Genomic DNA, 19,869 nt, shown 5'->3' on the forward strand with positions numbered 1-19,869 from the left:
CCTCTCCTTATAACTCAATCCATCAAGTTCCGGTAGCTTCCTAGTAACTCTTTTCTTCACTCTTTCTAGTTTAATATTAGCCTTTCTATGTTAGGGTGACTAGAATTGCACACATTATTCCAAGTGTCGCCTCACCAATGTTATGTACAACTTCAACAAGACATTCCAACTCCTGTATTCAGTGTTCTGACCAATGAAACCAAGCATGCCGAATGCCTTCTTCACCACTCTGTCCATCTGTGGCTCCACTTTCAAGGAGCTATGAACATGTACCCTTAGATCTCTTTGTTCTGTAACTTTCCTCAACACCTTACCATTAACAGTGTAAGTCCTGCCCTGATTCAATCTACCAAAATGCATCTAAATTAAACTCCATCTGCCATCTGTCAGCCCACTGGCCCAATTGATCAAGATCCCTTTGCAATTGGAGATAATTTTCTTCACTGTCCACTATGCCACAATTTTAGTGTCATCTGCGAACTTACTAACCGTGCCTCCTTTATATTCATCCAAATATAATACTTATACCAATACTTACAGCAAAGCTATATAATGCATGAGAGAGCTCAGTACGACAGTGCGCCTTCAAGTTAACTTCATATTTTTGATGCAACACTAAATTGCTCTGCTTGAAACACTGTTTGTAAGAATGGGTTTAAAGTTACGTCTGCAAATTTAGAGATTACCAAATTACTTTCTGAAATGGAAAGACATGTCTATCATTTTGTTATCATTTCAACATGATCAGATTGTGAACTGACAACTACAGCATTAACGAATAATTGGAAAATAAATTTTAAAACTAATTTTTGAAAATATCATATATTTTAATTCCTGAAATTAAATTGAATACACAATTGAAATCGTGGAAAAAAACAATTATTCAGCCATACTTACCTGGGACTTAAACAGAAGAATACGATTGCCTTCACTCCTAATTTCACTGATGTTGGCTATCTCCTTAATGCTCACTTGAAGACAGGGGAAACGAGCGAGAATATCTTTGCGTTCATGAAGACTGAAATTCTCAAACACTTTCCAGTTGTCAACTGATAAAAACTCACTTAAGCCGCACTGGTAGTACAAACCATTCAGCAGAGTAATTGCCATCCAGGTTATTGGAGCTACTAGAGCTGTTCCTGTTATGCTGCAAAGAACATAGGAGGTTAGTTTGAAATTATTACTAAAGCCCAATCTGGGGCCGTTTCGAAGACTCATTATTAATTTCCAGGTCAGATCATTAACGGCGTATCCAATGATCAGCAACACGAATCCAGGGACCAGAGAGAAAGCCAGAGCGTAATATAGATTCACCGTCGCCTTGCATGGACAGCTAAAGGTGAAGAACGAGAATGCTTGCTGACCACCGATTGTTACCAAAGAAATTAATACATGTAGAATTGATTTCTGTTTGTCTTTAATAAATGACATGAGCTGGGAATACGGCATTTTTAAAAAAATTGACTTTCCTCTTTTGCCACCACAAATTACATTAATGTTGCATAGCCTTCACTTGAGTGACAAGACCACAGTAAGTTCAGCATGCAGTGTAATTTCCTTTGTTGAAATCTCCAATTTGCTTCTCATTAACATTACAAGATATTGTGTAATTGATAGAGGACGGGAAATATGCTAGTTTGCCTTTGTGTTTTTGAAGTTGATTTGTATCCTAACCTGGCTAATTCTTAACTGCTTTATTAATGGATGGCCTAATTACTTATCTGCTTTTTAAATTCAAATATGATTTGCTTCAATAAGAAGAGTAATTTTTAAGAACAGTGGAGTCAATCGTGACGGTCAACAAGATAATGGGGTCCAAAGTAAAGTAGTTAAATGTTCATTTCAAAATGTTGCATATTTTTAATTCAGATTTCCAGCATTTGCTGTATGTTGATCTTTTTTTTCAAAATGCTTCATTCCACACTCATAATTGCAGATTTTCCTTTCTACATAATAAATTCACTTCAGGAGTAACTTTATTCATTTGGGTTTTGTATTGAAGATGGCTGATTCTAGTGCGTAAAAGGCAAGTGCCTTATTTTTCTATTGTCTGGTCCAAGAATAGATGTCATGTATGACCATTAATAAAATGAAAGAGAGCAAATATCAACTTGGCTGAAAATCCACAAGCCATACTCCAATCAGTTAAGTAAGAATTCAACCATTGGTGATGACTGTGTTGAAGTATGCCGGATCAATGGGATGGAAAACTAATTTAAATAGTCTCAGTAAGTGCTAATGCTACTTATTCATGAGGTTATTCATGAAAGTGTGCCTTCTCAACCTTGCCCCTCATCTGAGATGTGGTGATTCTCAGGTTAAAATCACCACCTGTCAGCTCTCCCCCTCAAAGACGAGAGCAGCCCATGGTCATCTGTGATTATGATGAGTTTACCTTTTTACCCATGCCAGTAAAGGCACATCTCAGGTTTCCACTTGACCTTCAATGTTTCAAATTACTGCCCAAGTATGACCACTCATGGAAATTTACCTGCATATGTTTTTCTCCAATTTCCATCCCAACCTACCCTCTGCAAATTTCCACTTTAAGCTAATAGCTAATTCTGACTACTTGATAGACCTACCCAGTGCAGACACTTGGAAAGCCAAGCCTTTCATCTCATAGGGGATCCAATTTTCCATTCACATATCTCCTTGTCTTTTTCTGCTGCAAGTTAAAAAAGGGCCTGTTCGAACTCTTGAAAATGTCAGAACAGTAGTGATCAATTAAGCCCCTTGAGCAGTTCTACCATTCAATCAGATAACGATTGATTTATATCTCAGCTCCATTTACCAGACTTGCATCCATAGCTGAGGAGAACATTTTTTAACAAAAATATCTTGAAAATCTCAAAATTGTTCCGGCATTCACAGGCTTTTGTGAGAAGAAAATTTGAATTAGTACTTCAGCCAGTTCTACATCTGCACTGCCTTTTCACCCTTTAACTATAAGCAACAAAATATCATCAAAGTGACAAACAAAAGTAAGGCACAATGTATGATTTTCAAACAGGACCTGAGTACAATTTGCATGCCTTTGTCCAATTGTCAGCTGCCCTCTAATATGTGCAACATCATGAGAGACCAAGTGTTAAAAAGTGCTATTTTTCACTCCTTTATTTTTAGTCTAGTTTAATTTCCATAGTATGCTCTGTTTTGTTCAGATAACCAATACACAGGAAATAATTTAATTTGTACCTACCCAGCAGAATAACATTATTGTGTGAAGGATATTTCTGCTTCTTAAGCCCACACTCCCCAGTACTGCTTCTCAGTGATGTGAGGCTGTATAGGTGGAATTCAGGCAATTCATTTGATCAGCTATAGCTGTGCAAATGAATCAAGGGATTATTTTAAATGTGTGTCTTAGTCAATGCAAACAAGCAAATTCATTTAATCATATACGTCTCACTGCATTCAGAGCAGAAAATTAACTATGTAATGTATTGCTGAGCTAATGAAATCAACCAATTAATTCACATGCTGATATGTGAATGAAAGCCAGCAAACTAATTTGGTAACAGTGGTCTCTCATGGTATTGCACACAGATGACAATTGGCATGCTGATGCTATTCAATACATGTTTGAAAATAATATTTCTGCCCTATTTGCGTGTGCTATTTTGATGTTATTTTCTTAGTTGTGGTTAAAGAGCAAAACTGACAATCATTTGGGAAGGAGTATACTAGAACTAGCTGAAGTATTACATTGTATTAAGAGTGAGGAGCTGGAATATACAAAATCATCATTATTGGCAGCCTGTTATAAATTTGGGTGCATATGAGTAAGATGGGTATAGAGGGATATGGACCAAATGCGGGAAATTGGGACTAGCTTAGTGGTAAAAACTGGGCAGCATAAACAAGTTGAGCTGAAGGGCATGTTTCCATGTTGTAAACCTCTATGACTCAGAGGTTCCTTTTAAGGACCACTAATTTGTCTGAACAATTAGCTTGGTTCACGTACAACCTGTTGGAATTTCACAATTGCATTGAAATACTATCAATATCATAGGACCATGATTAGCATAGGCTCATGAACACCTTGGCTCTTCCCTTCTAACAGGGATAGGAACCGGCTGGGATTGTGGTCAGTGCAAACTCGATGGGCCCAAAGGCCTGTTTCGGCACTGTAGGGATTCTATGATAAGAACACAAAATGAGTGTCAGTGACCAAGTTTTTGCTCAGTAAGTGGCACTTGCTAGCATTGTCAATGACACCTTCCATCACTTACTTGATTATTTCTCACCTTCCCCCTTGTCTTGTTTGTTCTGGGCAAAAACCTGGCAAATGGAGTTTAATGCGGGGAAATGTGAGTTCATGCACTTTGGTAAGAGGAATCAAAAGGCAGATTATTATCTAAATGGAGAAAGACTGCAGGTGAGCAAAGTACAGAGGAATCTCCAAAGGAGAATCACCAGGCTAATTCCTGGGATAAGACGGTTGCCCTATCAAGATGGACTAAATAATCTGGACCTGAATTCCTTGGAGTTTGGATTTGTTTCCATGCTGTAAACCTCTTATGACTCAACAGATAGTTACATGGGTACGATGGATATACAGAGATATGGGCCAAATGTGGGCAATTGGGATTAGCTTCGGGGTTTAAAAAAAAAGGCGGCATGGACAAGTTGGGCCGAAGGGCCTGTTTCCATGCTGTAAACCTCTATGACTCTATATGCTCTTTAGATTTATAAATACAATTTAATATTTTCCATTTTTCCATATCTATTTTTGTTCTGATTTCCTTTTTCTGAATCATCTACAATTAATTGAAATCCCCTTATTTAATCCTTATATTTGCTTTTATTTTTAGAATAATTTCTGTAACACTTGACAATGATACACTTCATTGTGCCATTTTAACTATCTGTCCTTGTTGGTTTCCCGTCTGCAATATCACAGGAAATCAATTAGTACACATACATTTAGAAATGTTAAACTTACTGCAATTTTAACCAAGATCAAACACACCTTACTTAAAGTTATCCAACGTTCCTGTCAGCATCAACAATGACCACAGAATTTTCTGCCTTGTTCATTGTATCTGACCTCTCAAGTTCTTGACATAGCTCTCCCAGTCAATACATTATGCCAAGTCCAAAATGGTCCACAATGCATCTATCTCTGACAGTTTCTTTTCATTCGTTCATGGGATGTTGGCATCGCTGTCTGGGCCTGCATTTATTGCCCATTCCCGAGGACATTTAAGAGTCAACCACGTAGCTGTGTCAGCCAGGCCAGATAAGGATGTCAGATTTCCTTCCCTAAAAGTCGTTAGTGAACCAGATGGGTTTTAACGAACAATTGACAACAGTTTCATGATCATCATTAGACTTTTAATTCCAGATTTTTATTGAATTGAAATTTCACCATCTGCTGTGCTGGGATTCGAACCTGGGTCCCCAGATCATTACCCTGGATCTCTGGATTACTAGTCTAGTGACAATACTACCACCTCCCCAGTTATTCAATGATTTTACTTCATTTTTAACAATAAATAGAATATTATTAGTTCAGATAAAGGTGGCTTTTCTAATATATAATAAATATTTTTTAAAAGGTCTGACGCTGCTTTTGAAAAAACATTGGCCATTTTATAAGGAGATACATAAAATTGTTTAAAAATGAAGTCAAAGCTTCTGTATTGCACACAGAAAGCCATGTTGGATTTGGGGGATTCCAAAACCCTAATTATTATGAAAATGGACCAGCAAAATGTTCAGCCGTTAGATTACTTAATTGAGATGAGATCAGTACAAGTTTATTAAATTGTCAGATAAACTTTAGCAATAAACTCTAACAAATTCTAATAAAAGTTTGTATTATGATTGGATGGGTGGCGCACAAGCTTTGGTTTTCAGGCTTGCTCTTTTTGCACCCATTACTATGATGAAGGTATTGCTGGTTAAGCCTGCATTGATGGACTCAGACAATGGATCAATGTCTGATTGGTCTCTAAAGGTTATTGGCCATCTTTCTGATGTCACTTCCCATTAACTCCCAACAAAGAACAAAGAACAAAAACAGCCCGGGAAACAGGCCCTTTGGCCCAACGAGCCCGCGCCGCCATCTTAACACCACCAGTGCCCCCCTCCACCCATGACCCTTGTCTAATGTTTTATGGCCATCCACATTGAGGGAATGTAATTTAGGGACAATTTATTACTGCCAATCAGCCTAACAGCACATCTTTGGGGTGTGGGAGAAAACTGGAGCACCTGGAGAAAACCCACGCAAGCACAGGGAGAATGTGCAAACTCCCACAGACACCGGCCCAAATCCATGTATCTGCACAGCAGTCAGTGATAGTCACTGAGCTGTCGTCTTGCCCAGTATCTGGTCCAGTTTAGGCACATACTAACGACATGAAGCACTAGGCCAATCTTGAACAACCAAGAGCAGCCCAAGTACGACCCATCGCATGTATGCCCCTCGTTGGACACAAGGCAGACTGACTTAAAACCTGTGAATGAAAAGAGAAAAAAAAACATTATTGTTGTACCGTATCCATTTGCTTCACCAGGGACGCCCCAATGCTAATGACCCTTATTTAAAACAATCTCCTATATCCACCCATCTCCAACCCAGTCATGTGCCTGTCTAAGTTACTCTTAAATGACTCTAGCGTGCTTGCCTCCACCACCTTACTTGGCAGAGCATTCCATACCCCCACTACCCTCTGTGTGAAAAACCTCCCTCTAATATCTGTGTTATACCTCTTCCCCCTCACCTTAAGCCCATGGCCCCTTGTCCTATGTATCTCTATCATAGGAAATAGCTTACTTCTGTTTACTCTATCTTTACCCTTCATAATCTTATATACCTCTATTAGATACCCCCTCAGTCACTGTCTTTCAAGGTAAAAGACCTCCAAGTTATTCAATCTTTCCTCATACCCCAGTCCTTCCATACCAGGCAACGTCCTGGTAAACCTCCTCTGCGCTCTCTCCAGAGTCTCCACGTCCTTCCGGTAGTAATGCGACCAGAACTGGACGCAGTACTCTAAATGCGGCCTAACCAACGTTCTGTACAACTGCAACATTAGACTCCAGCTCTTATATTCTATACTGCTTCCTATAAAGGCTAACATACCATAGGCTTTCTTTACCACACTCTCCACTTGCACTGCCACCTTCAAAGACTTGTACACTTACACCCCCAGGTCTCGCTGAGATTCTATACTCCTTATGGGCTTACCCTTTATCATATAACTCCCCCGTACATTATTCCAGCCAAAATGCATCACCTCACATTTATCCGGATTAAACTCCATTTGCCATGTATCTGCCCAATACACCAGCCTATCAGTATCCCGTTGTATTGCCAGACACTGCTCGTCACTGCCCGCCAATCCAGCCACCTTGGTGTCATCAGCAAATTTGCTGATCACACCACCTACTCCCTCTTCCAAATCATTTATATACACTACAAAGAGAAGAGGTCCCAGTACTGAGCCCTGCGGCACACCACTAGTGACAGACCTACAGCTAGAAAAGGACCCCTCCACTACTACTCTCTGACTCCTCTTTGCAAGCCAGTTCTCTACCCATCTAGATACCTGGCCACGTATCCCATGAGCTTTAATCTTCTCTACCAACCTACCATAGGGACTTTGTCAAACGCCTTACTGAAATCCATATAGACGACATCAACGGTTCGTCCTTCGTCGACCGTTTTTGTCACCTCCTCAAAGAATGCTACCAGATTCGTAAGGCAAGACTTCCCCTTTACAAAGCCATGCTGTGTATCTTTAAACAGATCGCAACGCTCTAAGTGCTCATACATCCTATCCCTAAGAATCCACCCCATCAACTTGCCTACCACTGACGTTAAACTCACCGGCCTATAGTTACCCGGGCTATCCCTCCTACCCTTTTTAAACAACGGTTAACTGGTTTTCTAAAATGTCAGTCACTTGTGGGACTATCCTCTTCATAGTTTTTCGCTATTATTGTATTGAGGCCATTGCTTTACCACTAAGATAAGAAGACACCGCAAGATAATTTGTGTATCTGCTTACTTATGATAAGAGGATGTGTGTGTTGCTTAGTAATAATAGATTTCCTTTCTGTGAAGTTCAAACACAAACATGTAACTACTTAGTGACTGCTGATGCCTGAAGCAAGTTACTTAAAAACAAATAACTAAAAATACAATTGCAGAAGCTTAAACTAATACAGCACTTATAAAATTACAATGGTACATAGAAAATCAATATGAAATGTTGATTGGTGTGCTAAAGTTGAGGGAGCAATGGACACATTACAAACGACCATATTCTATTTAATACATTGCACATTCATAAGAAATAAATGTCACAAAAGCTCCATCACTACAACACTCTTACAAAAACAGATTAAAAAAAAGCAATGCACAAATATGATTTTATGCTTTGGAGTGAATATTTCTCTCTAAGGCACTTTAGGGTTAAAAAAAGGCAATTTAAGACATAAAACTGTAATTTGAGAGCTAAAGCTGCTTTACTTCATACAACAAATCTTTGAGGTGAATATAGCATGTGTCAAACCACTTCCTAAAGACTCATCTCCGTAGCATTTCTGCAGCATTTGGTGAATGACAAGAAACTTCAGATGTATTCTCTAACCAAGCCATAAAAAATAGCAGTGATTCCCTTCAACATTTGTCCTTTGATAAAACAACAAAATGTAATCTTACTTTAGCCGAAGGCAATATGGCACACATCACCTGTCAAGTAGGAGTGCACCTAAAGGGAGAGACTCGCATACTATACTGTATTGTGTTAATTGATTAATACACTTCGATCTTTGATAATTCAGCGTAACTAAAATTATTAAAATTATTCAACATGGACTTCCCTGCAGTTGGTCCCAGTTACAAATAATTTTTTTTTCTTTTTTTATTTTCCCAAATCTAACTTGCTAAATTGTGCCTCACGGTTATTTTCGTGTTTCAAAATTATCCAAAATGCAAATAACAGTGCTGTTGGGCTAATAGGGTTCGTTGTGTTCAATTCATTCTTCTCCAGAAGTACCTCCTGTTTATTGATATGCAAGAAACACCAAGGCCATGATCTTTCCTTCTTGCCCTGCCAGCTGATGGGTGGAGAGAGCCAGTAAGATTGTGAGAGAGCCATTTTTGTCTTCCCGTGAATTTAACAGCACTGGATATCAGGCAAGATAAATGTTAAATAGCATTTAAATATTATTCTGGGAAGCTATCGTCCAGGCTCACTTGCCTTAGCAGCCATGCCAGTGAAGATTGTCTTCAGTGAGGATCACGTATGGCCCCCATCAACAGTCCCAGTAGGACTCGACAGCAATGAAGCTCCCCCTGGAGGTCAGGAGAAAATGACGTGGAGATGCCAGCATTGGACTGGGGTAAACACAGTAAGAAGTCTGACAATACCAGGTTTAAGTCCAACCGATTTATTTGATTGTAAACTCACAAGCTTTCGAGGTTTACCTCTTCGTCAGGTGAATGAAGAGTTCTGGCCTCAGACAGAGCATATAAAGCACAGACAGTTCACAGATGACTGATTAGAATGTGAATCTTTACACCTAACCTGCTACTCAAGTCTTAAAGTGGCCAACAATGTGAGTGGAAGGAGTGCTGATCGCAGGTTAAAGAGATGTGTATTGTCTCCAGACAGTACAGTAAGTGAGGTTTTGCAAACCCAGGCAAGTCATGGGAGTTACAGATAGTGCGACATGAATCCAAGATCCCTGTTGAGACCGTCCTCATGCGTGCGGAACTGCACCGCACCGACCTCCTCAGAAGACAAACACGGGACATGGTGGACAGAGTACCCTTCATTGTCCAGTACTTCCCCAGAACGGAGAAGCTACGACATTTCCTCCGGAGTCTTCAACATATTATTGATGAAGACGAACATCTCGCCAGCGCCATCCCCACGCCCCCACTTCTTGCCTTTAGACAACCACGCAACCTCAAACAGACCATTGTTTGCAGCAAACTACCCAGCCTTCAGGAGAACAGTGACCATAATACCACACAACCCTGCCACAGCAACCTCTGCAAGACATGCTGGATCATCGACATGGATGATATCATGAGAATACCATCCACTAGGTACACAGTACATACTCTTGCAACTCGGCCAACATTGTCTACCTGATACGTTGCAAGAAAGGATGTCCCGAAGCATGGTACATTGGGGAGACCATGCAGACGCTACAACAACAGATGAATGAACATCGCTCGACAATCACCAGGCAAGATTGTTCCCTTCCTGTTGGTGAACATTTCAGTGGTCAGTAATCTGTAATCAGTAATCTGTAAACTGTCTGTGCTTTATATGCTCTGTCTGAGGCCAGAACTCTTCATTCACCTGACAAAGAGGTAAACCTCGAAAGCTTGTGAGTTTACTATCAAATAAATCGGTTGGACTTAAACTTGGTGTTGTCAGACTTCTTATGGTCAAGAGAAAAAGCAGGTGCCCTTTGGGCAGTACCAGCCTGACACAGCCATCCTGGCACCCTGACCATGCCCACTGGGTAGTGCTGAGAGGGTGAGGTCTACTGGGGGCAGAAGACAGAGGAGACCCAATCGAAGGGGACTGTTGCACACTCTGCAACAGTGTTCAGTGGGGGTAACTGCTGCGTGCTTTGAAATCGGTGATTGGCTGATCTATGTGTATTTGGGGGAGGCAGTGATTGGTCTGAGTGGGAATGGATGGCGATCAATCCAGGTGGGGGAAGGATCAGCCATGGAACCTCATAGTAGTGGGTAGAGGGGGTTCAGCTAGAAGGCCTACATTAGTTGGGGGATGCAGTGACTGGCAAATCTCTGTGCTCATAGAATAGAGATCTGAGCATATGCAATTGCGCCCTCTGCTGCTATCAGCTGGGTTTTGGGTAAGCTCAGCCCTGCCCACTCCCCCTGCTGGCAGGAAACAGGTTTGGCCACTTTTTTTAACAGAGTCAGATAAGACTCAATTTTTAAGTCCCCTCCAAAAATGGTGCAAATTTCTTCCCTTTTTACAGTTGTTTAGCATTTAGAGTTTTTTCAGTAAGATCACTCCTGCTGGCTCCCCACCCCCCAAGACTTCCGTTAGCTTTTTAAGAAAATAAGTTTCCATTTGAATGCTCGAAATAGTAACTCATATAAATTTATTTTATCAGTTCCAATTCCAGAAAGGATTAAATCCAGAGTGGGTGATTTTAGATTATATCAGAGACAGAAGTGCTTACAATCAGTTTAGAGGTAACTATCATATCTCCCATTCCCAAGAACTGTCCTGCCCATCATGGGAGTCGTAGCAAGCGAGACATGAATCAATCAAAGGTTCATTTACCTTGGGCAGGATTTTCTGGTCTTGGGATGAGCACGGCCAGAAAATCTGACATTTTGTCTCAGATGGTAACAAATAGCCTGAATGCTGAAGGCCAAAAGTTTAAAAGGTGAATCCACTCCCCCTACTGGTGAGCATCATACTTGCCTCAATTTCTTTTCTAAGTGCCATAAATAGTCCCTGTGAACTTGCCCAAAATATAGGTGTGATTCTCTTCCATTTTCATGCTCACTCGGCACTTAGAACTGTTTTGGTCAGATTGCTCCCCAAAATCTTCAGTCCAAGTTTTATGCCTGTAGATAACTTCTTGAATCTATAAGACACCTGGATCCCTTGTCAAATATCTCATGTTACTAATGTAGCCCTGGGAACTTTTTTTTAAAAAAAACACAATAATAACGAAAAGCCTCATGGCTCTGCCCAAGAGACCAATGGGTTAATATGTCCCGTCATAACCATCAATTTAGAAACTTAAAATTTAATAATGTTCAATATGTTACATTGATCAATACAGAGATTGTGTGGTAAATTAAAAAAAAAACAAAATCCCATTTTAAACTTTTATTTATTATAGCTTCCTTCACCTTTGCATAGATTTTATCCTTTAGGGGTGAAAACAATGAAAATCATTTGCAATGTTATTATTGCCAAGGGCACATTCTAATGGGAAAAGACAGAATCTTAGGTAATAATTCAGTTGTTTTCAGACATTTAGCACTTCTGTAAAATGTTTTTCACCCAAGATTTATTTTATAATCAGGATGATTACGCAATCAGAATCAATTCAAATATCTTAACTTCTAATTCAGATTCCGAAAGGCATTTGATAAGATGCCACATCAAAGTTATTGTGGAAAATAAAAGATCATGATGTAGGGATAACAAATTGGCATGGATAGAAGATTGGTTAGCTAACAGGAAACACAGAGTAGGCATAAATGGATTATTTTCTAGTTGGCAAGATGTGTCAGTTACACAGGGCATTGGTGACACTACCTGGAGTACTGTGTACAGTATTTGTCTCCTTATTTAACAAAGGGTGAAAAGAAGGTTTATTAGACTCATACATGGTGTGGGAAGGTGTCTCGTGAGGAAAGCTGGGACAGGATATCCAGTAGAGTTTAGAAGAGTAAGAGGCAACTCGATTGAAACATATAAGATCCTGAGGGGCCTTGACAGGGTGGATATGGAAAGCATATTTCCTCTTTTGGGGGTAAATTCTGGAATTCATGGTAAATATTTAAAAATAAGGGATTGCTCATTTAAACACAATAATGAAAATACATTTTGTTTCTCAGAGGGTCATGAGTCTTTGGAGTTCTCTGCCTCAAAAAGTGGCGGAAGCAGGAGGCGGAATTTTCCAAAAGAAATGGCAATATCATCTCGGGCGGGAAACTGGGTGCGATTTCCATTGGTTTGGGCGGGATCCTGATCACAATCTTCCAACACTTTCTTATTTCTTTTTCAGGGGAGGCACATTTTGCAATGTGATTGAGAGGGACAGGGCCTAAAGACAACGGCAAGTCTGACTGCCAGGTTGGCACTGCGTGATTGGCATTGCCAGGGTGTCAGTCATGTCCCTGACTTCCAGAGAGCTACATTGGTCTCAAAGCCCTGACATGGCCATCATGTCTGGTCTCTGTTCTTGTCGGCCAGTAGTGATTCCAGCTGGTGTGACGTAATGCTGGCGAGTGGGAACATTTGACATTCTCGGAAGAAATGGCATTAAGGTGATTTTGAATATGTAAATATATTTAAATGTATGGTAATCATATTCATTCTCTCACTCGGTGTGAACATCACAGTTAGGGGAAGGTCTGCTACGTCCATTTTGTGAGAGTTTCCGGCCATAATGGGATCTGAGCATTCGTTGGTTGGGACCAGAAAACCAGGCTCCAAATATTTTTAAGACAGAGGTAGACTCTTGAAAAGCAGGAGGTGAAAAGTTATTGGGGAGGCAGGATTGTGGAAATAAGGAAATGGACCAACCATGATCTTACTGAATGGCAGAGCAGTTGAGGGGCCAAACTGCCTACTCCTGCTTCTGATCTGATTGTTTATATGTATGTCCATTTCATAGAGAATTTAACATTAACAATTAACAAGCTTCAAATAAGTGAAATTTATTATCCAGAATTAACTACTCCCACATACTTTGACACAACTAGGATGTTGCTGAGACCACTAATGCAATTCTAGTTTCCAAAACAAGTCAAGTAACCTCAATACACCCAATTTAATTCACATTTATTCACTAAACACAAAATAGTGCTTATTCTAAGGAGAAAAGAAAAATTATATAATTCTTCTGCTCTTTAAGTGCCTTTTCATATGACAATAACAGAACCATAGATAGAAAAATAAAACCAAAGGAAGGCTAGCTTTTACAGTTAAATAAAACACTTAATTTTAGAGCTAAAGAATTGTATGAGCTTTTTAAACCGATGTCGCTATGACCTTGCAAACATTAACTGAAGAACAGGGTCACAGAATCTTCTGATATTGCTTTAGTTTTTTTTTCCTCCCTTAAACTAATTTTCTAATTTGGATGTTTGTTACATAAGCTCGCATGACAATGGTCTTTAAGACTTGCCTTGAATACCAACAGCAGTTTTTCTAAGTGCTAGTCAAATTAAAGCAACATGTTTAGAATAGTTCAAATGAGATTTCTACCAGGCATTTTCAAAGCCAAAAGTTATCTCTTCCAGAAAGCACTATTCTTTTCCACAGTTGAAAAAATAAATTTCAGACTAGAATAACACATAAACCAGCAATCCGAATTAAAAATGGAATGCAATTTTTATGTCTTTTTTTACAATTCTGGCCGCATATTCTTACATTGAAACAAATTTTTGATTTGATTTATTATTGTCACATGTATTAGTATACAATGAAAAGTATTGTTTTTTGCATGCTGTACAGGCAAAGAAAACGATACACAGAGAAGGAAGGAGAGGGTGCAGAATGTAGTGTTACAGTCATAGCTAGGGTATAGAGAAAGATCAGCTTAATATGAGATCGGTCTATTCAAAAGTGTGATCACAGCAGGGAAGAAGATATCCTTGAGTCAGTTAGTGTGTGGCCTCATGCTTTTGTATCTTTTTCTCAATGAATGAAGATGGAAGAGAGTTTGTCCAGGGTGAGTAGGGTCCTTGATTACACTGGCTGCTTTTCTGAGGCAGTGGAAAGCGTAAGTAGAGTCAGTGGATGGGAAGCTGGTGGACTGGGCTTCGTTCTTGACTCTTTGTAGTTTCTAGGGGTCTTGGACAGAATAGGAACCATACCAAACTGTGATACAACTAGAAAGAATGCTTTCTATGGTGCTTCTGTAAAGATTGGCGAGAGTTGTAGTGGACAAACCAAGTTTCCTTAGCATCCTGAGAAATTAGAGGCATTGGCGAGCTTTCTTAATTATAGTGATGGTATGGAGGGCCAGGACAGGTCATTGGTGATCTGGACATCTAGAAACTTGAAGCTCTCAGCCATTTCCACTTCATCCCCATTGACGTAGACAAGGGAATGTCCTCCATTACGCTTTCTGAAGTCGATGACAATCAACTTCATTTTGCTGACACTGAAGGAGAGATTATTGTCATTGCACCAGTTCACCGGACTCTCTGTCTCTTTCCAGTGCTCCGACTCATGATTGTTTGAGATCTGATCCAGTACAGTGGTGTCTTTAGCAAACTTCAGCAAAGTTGGAGGGGAATTTGGCCACACAGTCATAGGTATATAAGGAGTATAGTAAGCAGGCTCAACAATAACATTCATACTATACTTTCATGAAATTTTGAAAGGTTGATTTCTGTAATGGATTATGAATTTAAAGTGTAAAAAATTGATTACAAGCCCAAGGAACTCACAGCTTCATCGAGTTCACTACGGAAATATGACTCAAGTTTGCCACAAAAAATGTGTATTGAAAGAACAAGTAACAAACTTATGATTGCAATAATAAAGTTCAGACAATAATGGGTTAAAAACTTTTGACTCTGCAGAAAAGAGCACAAATATACACATAAGTGAAGAGAGATATGCAGCTTCCAACATTTACACACAAATAATGAAAACAAAATCCCTTAAAATCCCTTCCTGTCTCATAGCAGTTTTAACTATTGATCTGGGCTTTTCAACTTATTTATTTTCTTCTGATCCTATTTCCTTTCTGCACAACCTTAAAAGCATTTTCTCGACAGAGAAAGCATTTATTATCAGCCTAAGTGATGATTTCAACATCTGAGAATTTTTTGGCTTTTTGAATTGTTCTCTCATTGGCTTGTTTTGGTCACAATCGATTCACATTTTTTTATTCCTCCTTCTAATGTTTCAACTGGTTTATAGCTTTTTGATCTACAGATTTGTGCTAGTATTCAGGTTGGAGATATGCTGCTGCAACAACAAAAGGGTCATATGCTTTTTGCACAGCTCCAAATCACAAACCAATGGGTTCCATCATTCTACTTCCAGGTTTTTCCAATTCAAAATCACATCATCTCTTTGAGAGCAAAAAGTGAAAATTATAACTTTTTAACTTTCAACTTACCCTATCTTGGATAAACTCCAGGTTCTACTCAAAGGGCATTTCACGTTTTGAATGACACAACTTTAGCCATTCTTTATCTATTCTTCGAGTGGAATTCTCCAGAGCCTCTGCCACTGGGTTGATGGTAGACACAGTGGGAGAATATGGCGAGATGACTATTACTTACGTGGCGAAAAACTGCAGCAGGCGACGGTGCAGAGGGACCTCGGGGTCCTTGTGCATGAATCGCAAAAACCCAGCTTGCAGGTGCAGCAGGTGGTCAGGAAGGCGAATGGGATGCTGGCCTTCATAGCGAGGGGGATTGAATATAAAAGTAGGGAGGTCTTGCTGCAGCTGTATAGGGCATTGGTGAGGCCGCAGCTGGAGTACTGTGTGCAGTTTTGGGCGCCGCACCTGCGCAAGGATATTTTGGCCCTGGAGGGAGTGCAGAGGAGGTTTACTAGGCTGATACCGGAGTTGAGGGGATTGAGCTATGAGGAGAGGCTGAATAAACTAGGCTTGTACTCATTAGAGTTTAGAAGAATGAGGGGAGATCTCATTGAGACGTATAAGATGATGAATGGGATGGATAGGATAGAGGTGGAGAGACTCTTCCCGCTCAAAAAAGACAGTAGGACTAGGGGGCACAGCCTCAAGATAAAGGGGAGGCGGTTTAGAACGGAGTTGAGGAGGAACTTCTTCACTCAAAGGGTGGTGAATCTCTGGAATTCTCTGCCCGTTGAAGTGGTGGAGGCTGCCTCGCTAAATATTTTTAAGAAGCAGGTTGATGGGTTTTTGATAAGAGAAGGGATTAAGGGTTATGGGGAGAGGGCGGGAAAGTGGAACTGAGCCACGACAGATCAGCCATGATCTTATTGAATGGCGGGGCAGGCTCGAAGGGCTAGATGGCCTACTCCTGCTCCTATTTCTTATGTTCTTATGTTCTTATGACTAGAAATTCGTTTTATGCTGGTGCAAATTTACAGCGGGATCTTCTTTGGTGGGTTGGAAAACTTGTCAGAGTCCAGCTTGAACTTCACTTGCATCCCATAGTGTGATGCGGTAGAAGACCTGACCGACCATGTCCCCATGCCATATTTTTTGGTGATTATGGCAGGAAAATATGCCAGCAAGCAGGGAAATGTGAAGCATGTTTAAAACAAGATGTGTGCAGATGTTGGGACTTATCTAAGCTGGGACTGCCTTTGGAGCTTGGGATGGAGGCTGCCTGCAACCCTAGAACAACACAGCAGTGGGTCGTGGGACCATCTGCACATGAACCTTTCTGATTAGGTGTCCTGGTTTGGATCCATCATCCAGCCTCAGAATGTTCATGGAAATCCATCTTCATTCTCAGGTCCATCTTCTGGCCTCACCAAGCGTTCCCAAAAATTTGGCTTCATTTTCAAGAAGTCCACCTTCTTTCTTCAACAGCGGGTTATTGATTTTGGACATCTTTTCAATATGGTGCCTGGACATGATGGCGGACTATGCACAATCGAGTCTGCCCCACCACTTAATACAACGTGAAACACCTGTGTGCAAGATTTGGCGTGTTTTCTGTTGGCCTCTGCAGTGGGAAATGCTCCATGTTCCTGCCCCCGTCACTCCACTTAGCCTTAAAGCCGGAGAGTTCCGTCCTTTATTTTACTCTTACGTAAGTACCTTTGATTGCTCGTTGGTTTAAAAAAGGTTGACACTGCATGAAGTCTTTCCCTTCCAAAATTCATGCTGACTGAACTAGGATCTGACATTTCCCCCAAAAGTTTACACAGCCTAGCCAGTCTCATCTAGGACACCACTTGTTGGTTTTGGGGGTTTCTGAACGCCTAATTCCTAAGGAAACAGACTGACAAAAAATTCAGCCATGAGATTACTTCAATGAGATAAAGTTAGAATCATGTTTTTGAAGTTCTCAGATAAATGTTAAAATAAAAAGTTTATTTATTGGTGTCACAAGTAGGCTTACATTAACATTGCAATTAAGTTTCTGTGAAACTCCCCTAGATACCACACTCTGGCACCTGTTTGCATACACAGAGAGAGAATTTTGCACAGCCAACACACCTAACCAGCATGTCCTTAGACAGTGGGAGGAAACGGGAGCACCCAGAGGAAACCCACGCAGACATGGGGAGAATGTGCAAACTCCACACAGACAGTGACCTAAGTCGGGAATCAAACCTGAGTCCATAAGAACATAAGAACATAAGAAATAGGAGCAGGAGTAGGCCATCTAGCCCTTCGAGCCTGCCCCGCCATTCAATAAGATCATGGCTGATCTGTTGTGGCTCAGTTCCACTTTCCCGCCCTCTCCCCATAACCCTTAATCCCCTCTCTTATCAAGAACCCATCAACCCGCTTCTTAAAAATATTTAGCGAGGCAGCCTCCACCACTTCAACGGGCAGAGAATTCCAGAGATTCACCACCCTTTGAGTGAAGAAGTTCCTCCTCAACTCTGTTCTAAACCGCCTCCCCTTTATCTTGAGGCTGTGCCCCCTAGTCCTACTGTCTTTTTTGAGCGGGAAGAGTCTCTCCACCTCTATCCTATCCATCCCATTCATCATCTTATACGTCTCAATGAGATCTCCCCTCATTCTTCTAAACTCTAACGAGTACAAGCCTAGTTTATTCAGCCTCTCCTCATAGTCCCTGTGAGGCAGCAGTGCTAACCTCTGTGCTACCATGCCACCCTAAAAATTAGCAACACCCCAGATGAAATTCAAACCCACAATCCCTGGCTTAGCGAAGCCAGCGCCTTTGTCCATTAGGCCACTGGGGCTGTAAACGTTGTGTGGCAGCAGTGGGATTTGAACACATGCCTCTGAAGAGGCACCTTAGAGCACTCACACACTACCGTGGCCTTAGTAATAAACTAAGGCATTGGTTTAAAGTCTAAAGTGGGCTACGTATTTCCAGTATTATGAATTAAAGGGACGCATAGAGTGACTTCTCTTCTTGCAGTTTTTGGCCTTCAGGCTCTTCTTGCCTGTTTCACTCTCCCTTTCCCTTGTCTTGTTTGTTCTTGGATCTTTTCTCTCCACTACTCAGAAAGTCAGGAACTTCAAATCACAATGAACAACATAAGGTTCCAATTATTTCATGAAGTGACATTCACATAAAATTTATAGCACAATAAAGAGGCCATTTGGTGTTTATGGTTCATACAAGACTCTTGCCACTCTATTTATCCATCTTGTACGCTACTAATATATCCATCAATGTCTTCCTCCTTCATACTTATCTGGCTTTTTCTCAAATGTACTAAAGCTTCCCTATCCTGGCTCCACCCAACTCAAAGAAAAAAATAACTTCAGAACCCCAACAATTTTCATTTCTTGCCATTTTTACGAAATTTAAACTTGTTGGATATTTTCTGAGATGAATTGGTTAGCCATGATCTTCAAGGACTCAAAAGGATGAACAGACTACTCCTGCTCCTATTTTGTATGTTAACGGTTATTGTAAATAACGGGGTTAACTGGGAAAGAGTACATTAATTCATATTTGTTAAATGGTTCCCACAATATAACGTTCACCTACAGGCACAATGCCTTTTACACAGTTACAATTAGAAATCTCACAATATCAGGTTAAAGTCTAACAACTTTATTTGGAATCAGTAGCCTGATGAAGGAGCAGTGCTCCGAAAGCTCATGATTCCAAATAATGCTGTTGGACTTTAACCTGGTGTTGTAAGACTTCTTACTCCAACGCCACATCTCCACATCACAGTTATAATTCCCTGGGATATATTTTAACCCTACCCACAAAGCAGAGACTGGAGGAGTGGGCAGCTAAAATCGCTACGGATTACTTAATCTGTCAGAGGTCCGCCCAAATTGCATCATTTTTGATTTTAATGGGCACCTCTGGATAAGCTTCTTTTTTCCTTTCCTGTGTTGGGCCAAAAGGAGAAACAGTATAGGGAAATGGGGCATAAACAGCAATAGTAATAATTACTTTTGGTGGTGCTAATTCAGCAAGCAATGATGGCCAGGACACCAAGAACTGAGCTTCCAAAGACAGTCTTTGGCCCAGTCCAGGGA

The 19,869-nt window shown here is 40.5% G+C and overlaps 1 protein-coding gene across 2 annotated transcripts in view; it reads right to left on the reverse strand.

The window, feature by feature from the left end:
- LOC145345502 (calcium homeostasis modulator protein 4-like) overlaps positions 1–19,869 on the reverse strand; it is a 30,342-nt gene that overhangs the window by 6,224 nt on the left and 4,249 nt on the right. Inside the window, exon 3 of one of the 2 annotated variants that reach the window (XM_080193329.1) lies at positions 898–1,147. In XM_080193329.1, the coding sequence (XP_080049455.1) occupies positions 898–1,147 (250 nt within the window). Of the gene's footprint in view, positions 1–897; positions 2,843–19,869 lie in introns of those variants that run through there. The other variant, XM_080193328.1, reaches the window with a different exon arrangement.

Source organism: Carcharhinus amblyrhynchos, chromosome 7, assembly GCF_965287045.1.
Source record: "Carcharhinus amblyrhynchos chromosome 7, sCarAmb.v2.hapA, whole genome shotgun sequence".
NCBI classification, from domain to species: Eukaryota; Metazoa; Chordata; class Chondrichthyes; order Carcharhiniformes; family Carcharhinidae; genus Carcharhinus; species Carcharhinus amblyrhynchos.